This window comes from Microtus ochrogaster, unplaced genomic scaffold (genome assembly GCF_000317375.1).
Source record: "Microtus ochrogaster isolate Prairie Vole_2 unplaced genomic scaffold, MicOch1.0 UNK60, whole genome shotgun sequence".
In the NCBI taxonomy this organism is placed as follows: domain Eukaryota; kingdom Metazoa; phylum Chordata; class Mammalia; order Rodentia; family Cricetidae; genus Microtus; species Microtus ochrogaster.
The window spans coordinates 620,906-628,140 of NW_004949158.1; the positions used below are offsets into that span (position 1 = coordinate 620,906).

The window sequence follows — 7,235 nt, forward strand, 5'->3', positions numbered from 1 at the left end:
AGAGAGAGAGAGAGAGAGAGAGAGAGAGAGAGAGAGAGAGAGAGAGAGAGAACTGTACTTGAATTGAGGTTGTCCTCATGTCTCAGCTTCCTAACTGGTAGGATTATAGGCCTGAGTCACTACCCTTGCCTGATAAAGGTTTTCTTTTCTTCTTTTAAAGGAAAACAGGTAATATAACCACGTAAGCATTGTCTGCCCTATTTTTTAGACACAGAAATCAAGACCTAGCAGATTTATAGTGTGGTGCCTAGTATAGGTAGTAGATTAGAATCTGAAGATGGAGCTGTCCCAGCTTTGTATAACTAAAAAGTTAACAGCCCCCAACACCCTCCCAGCTCTCCTAGATATGAGTAGCCCAAAAATACACTGCCCGTGTCCTCACTGCCATTAATCAGACTTAAAAAGAAAACCTCAGGAGATTCTATAAGGGCAAGAAATATAAGCCCCTGGACCTGTGACCCAAGGAGATGCGAGCTATGTGCCATCTATCAAGCACAAAGAGAAGCTGAAGACCAAGAAGTAGCAGTAGAAGGAGCTGCACCCACTGCACAAGTATGCAGTCAAGACCTGACGTGGTCAAGGCAATAAAGTGCAAGACTAGCAAAAAAAAAAAATATATATATATATATATATAACTAGATGGTATAAGCCCTTAATAATGGGGGGCACATTTCTATGAAAATAAAAACAAGGTTCAGTGGCTAAAACAAACTGTAAACTCAAGTTTCTAAATCCAGAAAAGAGTAGCATGGTGGCACACACCTTCATGTGGGAGGCAGAAACAGGCAGATGTTTGAGTTCAAGGCCAGCCTAGTCTACAGAGTGAGTTCCAGGACACTCAGGGATACACAGAGAAACCCTGTCTCAACAAACAAAAACAACAACAAAAGATTAACTACAAAGATTCTTAGATGTTGGTCTCAAAGCATCTTCAGAGTTAGAATGAATCTTGGCAACTATCAGTTCCACATTTCCCCAGTTTCCATCCAGCAACATGCAGGAAGGTAGGCTATACAAGACTGATTATGATTACAGCATCTCTCCTGATGCAACTAACAACTTTGGGGAAAGGCTGTTTCCTTATGTACCAAGTCAGGACGCTGGAGAATAAATGGAAACATTATCTCAGAAAGCTGGAGAGAGGTACAAGAGCAAACTAGAGGACCGAGAACTCAGTACAGACCAACAAATCTGCACTACAGAAACCACAAAGGGCACAACAATTCTCTCTCTACAACCACTCCTTCCCCTTTACTCTTGTTTAAAAATAAAGCCATTTCTCATTAGCTCTGGCTCATTATTTATAGTGCAGTGAGAATAGTGCTTGACCACAGTGGCCTTTTTAAATTAGCTTTGCTGGAAGTTTTCAAAGCTTCTCAGCAGGTTAGGAAGCCAAGTCAGGAACTGGCCACCAGACATAAGCTCCAGGATTTACCTTCGGATAGTTTTTCTGTCCTAAAGGCTCCCAAAATACTCAGAAGTTTGTGGGACAGCCAGAACATGCTTACTTATAAGGAAAAACTTTTAAGTTTTTCCAGGAGCTTTATAAACATTGGTGTCTTAAGGTCAACCTGAGTTCCTTAAAACTCTCTAGTCATACCTGACTTTATGTCACTCAAATATGACATTTTAGTCAAACTCTCCAATTGTGTACTCTTAAATGGGAATACAATCCAACTCACTTTACATAACAACTATAGTGTCATGAAAATAATGATACAAACTAAGTTTCTGAATTCTGGAAAGCTCTATAGATAGAGGAAAGCAATCATATCCCCCCTAAAGATATAGTTTGCCAAGTTGTTCCAAGTCATAGAAAGCCTAAGAAAAAACAGAAATGAGTTCCTTAAATCTGGAAAGAGAACAGTAAAGAACCAGCAACTTGACTAGTTCAGTCATCATCATCATCATCATCATCATCATCATCATATTATTATTATTATTATTATTATTATTACTATTACTATTATTATTGATGAATGGTCTTACTAAGTAGTCCTGACTGACCTAGAATTCACTATGTAGGGCTGGAGAGATGGCTTAGAGGTTGAGAGCACTGACTGCTTTTCCAGAGGTCCTGAGTTCAATTCCCAGCAACTACATGGTGGCTCACAACCATCTGTAATGAGATCTGGTGCACTCTTCTGGCATGCAAGCATACACGGAAGGAATGCTGTATACGTAATAAATAAATAAATAAATCTTAAAAAAAAATTTACTAGGTAGTCCAGGCTGTCCTGGAACTCAGAGATCCAACTGTCTCCCCTTCTTTAGTGTTGGGATTGAAGACAGGCGCCATTAAGCTCAAGCCCCATAATTAATTTTTGAAATGTTTTATTTGTGTGTGTGTGTTTGGGTATTTTGTCTACATATATGTCTATGTACCAAATGTATGCATGGTACCCTCAGAGGTCAGAAAAGGGCATGGGATCCCCTAGGACTAGAGTTACAGACAGCTGTCAACTACCATATGGGCGCTAGAAAGTGAAGCAGGGTCCTCTGGAAGAGCAGATAGGGCTCTTAACCATCTCTCCAGCCCCCATAATTAATTCTTGCTTTAACTTTGGATAATAATTTCATAACTCCACTAATTCCTTCATCAGAATTCTACAAGTTCTGAGAGCAATGGTATAAGTACCAATGTGGTTATTATAAGTTATCAGAAACCTGTACTTGTCTAATCTTCTCCATGAACCTTTGTCATCACAGATGATTATATTTTACTCTGATGTGTTCCTGAAAGTTTCTGCAAACAATATAATACAAAAGTGCTTCAGCTTCAAAGAGGTTCATGGGAAAATGTGGTTAAGAGCTTGTTTTATTATGCAGTTATTCCTGTGGCAAAAAAAAATTCAAAATCATGATTGCTAACACTATAGCAGATAGCAAGAACTATAAACAAATTTCTAAGAACTTGAAAAAAACTTCTAAAGTATTTTAACCAACAGAATGTTTAGTATCATTTAATTGACGTTTTCCAGGTAACATACCACATAAATTAGTTTATTGCTTCCCTTTTCATAAGGCAAAGAGATAAAGAATTTTCAGGAAGAGCTGGGTGTTATAACATGCTACTTGGGAGGCTGATACAAGAGGGTCACTTAAATCCAGGAATTCAAAGTCAGCCAGGTCGACATAATGAGACTATGGTGGTTCGAATACCTATGACCCCCCATAAACTCATGTGCTTAAATGCTCAGTTAATAGGGAGTGGCACTATTAGGAAGTGTGGCCTTGTTGGAGTAGATGTGGCCTTGCTGAAAGAAGTGTCACTGTAAAGGCAGGCTTTGAAGTCTTATATGCTCAAACTAGTGTGACAGTCTCCTTGTGCGGCCTGTGGATCATGATGTAGAACTCTCAGCTCCTTCTCCAGCACCATGTCTGCCTGCATGGTACAAAGTCCTGCCATGATGATAATACACTGAATCTTTGAAACTGTAAGCCAGCCCCAATTAAATGTTTTCCTTTATAAGAGCTGCCATGTCGTAGTGTCTCTTTACAGTAATAGAAACCATAAGACAGAGGGCCAATAAAAAAGGGCTCAGGCAGGGCATTGTTGGCACATGTCTTTAATCCCAGCACTTGGGAGGCAGAGGCAAGGAGATTTCTGTGAGCTCGAGGCCAGACTGGTCTACAAAGCAAGTTGCGGGACAGCTAAAGAGTGAAACCCTGTTTCAAAAAATAAACAAACAAGCAAACAAACAAATGAACAAACAGGGCTCCGAGCATAAGAGGCTTACTCTTGCTGTTCTGAGTGCATGCCCACACTCTCTGCCATCTGAGAATGAGGGGAAAGAAGCATCTGCAAGTCAGGAAGAGAACTGATACAGTGGCATAATCTTCTGGTGTCTTGGTTTTAGACTTCCCAGCCTCCATAACTGAAATAAACTTCTTTAAGCCAAAAGGGGTGGGGGAGGCTCAGGTGGTTGTCACAATGATTAAGTAGATAAAGATAGTTGCCATGAAAGCTGGTGACCTGAGTTTGATACCAGAACCCATAGATAAAGGTAGAAGAAGACAAGAATCTACAAAGTTGTCTCAGACCTCTACACATATGCTACAGCATACAAGCCTCTCCCCACCCTACACAAGTATTCAACATACAAAATTTTTTTATAAAGTCATAAAGGCTAGGGATAGATCAGTGCTAGAGCATTTGCTTGGTTCTGGGTTTGAATCTAGAACTACAAAAGAAAAAAAAAATTCAAAGTGTTAGCCAAGTGATCCCAAAGTGAAACTGAAATCAGGAAGTAGACTTTTATATAAAATTTATCTTGAGACATTTGTCAAAAATAAGGCAAGGTTTGAACATTAGACTACACAAGATCACATTAAACTAAAACAATCCCTATCTATTTAGCCTGGGGGATCAGGTACCCTCACAGAAACACATATGTAGGCAAAACACCAATGTACATAAAATAAAAACAAACCAACTGTCTATAAAGAGAGAGAGAGAGACCATGATTCAATCGAGTATACAATGGATGAAGAAAGAATGTCTCTTTAAACCGTTATTTCACTGTATCTCCACATGATCTAGGGAACCACTCCTCCCATCCTGACAACAGTCAGTCTCCAGCTAAGCAATTTGTCTACTGTGACAAGTTATAAGGACTGGAGTAAATCTCAATCTGTGGTAAGAACCAATTTTTATACTTTCCAACCTATTACAAATCCATACTTTAATAAATTTGTTTAAATGTTTATCTACCATATATGTATGCACAGATGTTGTGGGGGGGGGTAGCATACACATATGCCACATTCTTTTCGGGGGCATGGTGGACAACGGCAGGGTATCTCTACATAATCCTGACTGTCCTGGAACACACTATGTAGAACGGACTGATGAGAAACTCATAGGGATCCTGCCTGCTTCTAGCTCCCCAGTGCTGGGATTAAAGGTGTGTGTCATCGTGTCTAGCAACTTGTCATGCACTTATGTGGAAGTCAGAGGGCAGCTTGTAGGAGTCAGGTCTTCCATCATGTGGGTCCTGGGATCAAACTCAAGATTGAAGGCTTGAAGGCAGGCACCATTATCCATTGAACCATGTCACTGTCCCAAAACTAAGTCCTTTATAAATTACTACAAACTACAAAGATGTCATAATTATATCAAATTGTTGTACAAATTCCTACAAGTGTTCTCTTTATTTTTATCACTGACTTGTCATGAACTGATTCTATTGCATGCCCTTTGAGTAGCCGCTAGCCAAAGCGCTTAAAATATTGATTTTCTAACACCACAGTTTAAATTAATAACAATTCCCAGCTAACTCCCTTAACAAAGAAAAATCTCTAAACTAATAATAGGGGCTAGAGATATGACTTAGCAGTTAAGAACTCTTATCGTGCCAGGTGGTGGTAGTGCACATCTTTAATCCCAGCACTTGGCAGGGTGGATCTCTGTGAGTTAGGAGCCAGCCTGGTCTACAGAGTGAGTTCCAGGACAGCAGGACTGACCTCCTTGAACTCATACATGCATGTACGTGGTGCACTTACACATAAAATGATTTTTAAAAAATACATAGAAGATGCTGAAGAAATGGCTTAGTGGCTAAAATCACTGCTCTTTCAGAACCTGAGTTCAGTTCCCAGCACTCACAAGTCAGCTCACAACTGTCCGTAACATCAATTCCAGATGATCTGACACCTTCTTCTGGACTCCACAGGCACCAGAAGCATACATGGTACACAGATATACATGTAGGCAAAACACTACACATTTAAATTTTTACTTTAAAAATATGTGTGAAAAAAGTATAAAATACTATCTTTTTCTACTATAATATTTAAATTGCTGAGCATTTTAGTAGTTTAAATACATTAAAATTAGTAACTCAAAATTGTAGAGCAACTTCACAAAGTAAAAGAACAAAATCCACTGCTACCCACTTTAACCAATCACAAGGTAAGAACTGGAGACACATGTTTCTGATAGTCCAGAAAGTAAAGTACACATTCGAGCCCAGGAGTGGTGCTAAGGATTCCTACTTGTGAGCACAGACAGCACACACTAGGGCATGCTCAGTGCCAGGTATCTTTAAATGACACCAGCACTGAAACAACTCAATATCAACACTTCTAGATCTCCTGCTTAAATTACATGCTTCTGAAAACACCTGGGTCACCGTCTTTCTTTACAGACAATGAAGAGTTACAGAGATGCTCAGTGATTAAGAACATTGTCTGCTCTGCCTGAAGACCCAGGTTCAATTCCTAGCACCTACATGGTGGTTCACAATCATCTGTAACTCCAGTTCCAGAGGATTCTATGACCTCTTCTGGCCTCTGTCTCCACCAAGCACACAAATGGTGTACTTTACATACAAAAACCACTAATAATTAAAAGAGAAAAAAAATACTTACAGTTCCTTTAAGTGAGTCTGAGAAAAAGCATTTTCTTGGATAGACATTATAGCATTGTTGTTCAAATCTCTGAAATCAAGAGAAATGCAAAATCAGTAGCCATCTCTATAGTAAAGCTACATAAATGCTTTATTGTTCATGTACACCTCCCAGGGACAGCAAAAGTTGTTTTGTTTTGAGGCAATCTCAGTATGCAACCCTGTCTGGCTTTAAACTTGCTATGTAGACCAGGCTGACCTCAAACTCAGGAAAATTTGCCTGCCTCTGTCTCCTGAGGACTGAGATTAAAGGCAGGCACCACACCTAGCACAAAGATTTTGCAGTGAGTAAATATATATGAAATACTTACAAATACTCAAGGGATTCAAGACCAATGAATGCTTTCTGTGTAATTGACTTAATCTGGTTTCCTTGTAAGATTCTGAAATAAAATAAAATAAAATTAATTAAATATTTATCTATACAAAGTATACTAAGTTAAAAGTTTATAGTGTGGCTTAGTAACAAATTTTTAAATTACTTTTAATTATGTGTCTGTGTGTAGATGGTGGGGTAGAGGTATGTTCATGTGAGTGCTGTGTCTATGGAGGCCAGAAGAGGACATCAGACCCCTTCAAGTGGAAGTTACAGGTGGTTATGAGCTGAGAACCAAATTCAGGTCCTCTGAAAGAACAGAAAACATTCCTAACCTCTGAGCCATCTCTTTAGCCCCTTTAATGGCTTTATTGAGACATAACTGAGAGAAAAAACTATACACACTGAATTGGGGCTTAATGAAAGCAAGCATTTTTTTTTCTTTTTTTTTTTGGTTTTTCGAGACAGGGTTTCTCTGTGGTTTTGGAGCCTGTCCTGGAACTAGCTCT

The 7,235-nt window shown here is 39.2% G+C and overlaps 1 protein-coding gene across 2 annotated transcripts in view; it reads right to left on the reverse strand.

The window, feature by feature from the left end:
• The window catches only part of Lrig2 (leucine rich repeats and immunoglobulin like domains 2), a 50,220-nt gene that overhangs the window by 15,319 nt on the left and 27,666 nt on the right, over positions 1 to 7,235 (reverse strand). For both annotated transcript variants that reach the window (XM_005369760.3, XM_005369759.3), the window contains exons 10-11: positions 6,722 to 6,793; positions 6,373 to 6,441 (exon numbers count right to left, since the gene is read on the reverse strand). In XM_005369760.3, the coding sequence (XP_005369817.1) occupies positions 6,373 to 6,441; positions 6,722 to 6,793 (141 nt within the window). The remainder of the gene's footprint in view (positions 1 to 6,372; positions 6,442 to 6,721; positions 6,794 to 7,235) is intronic.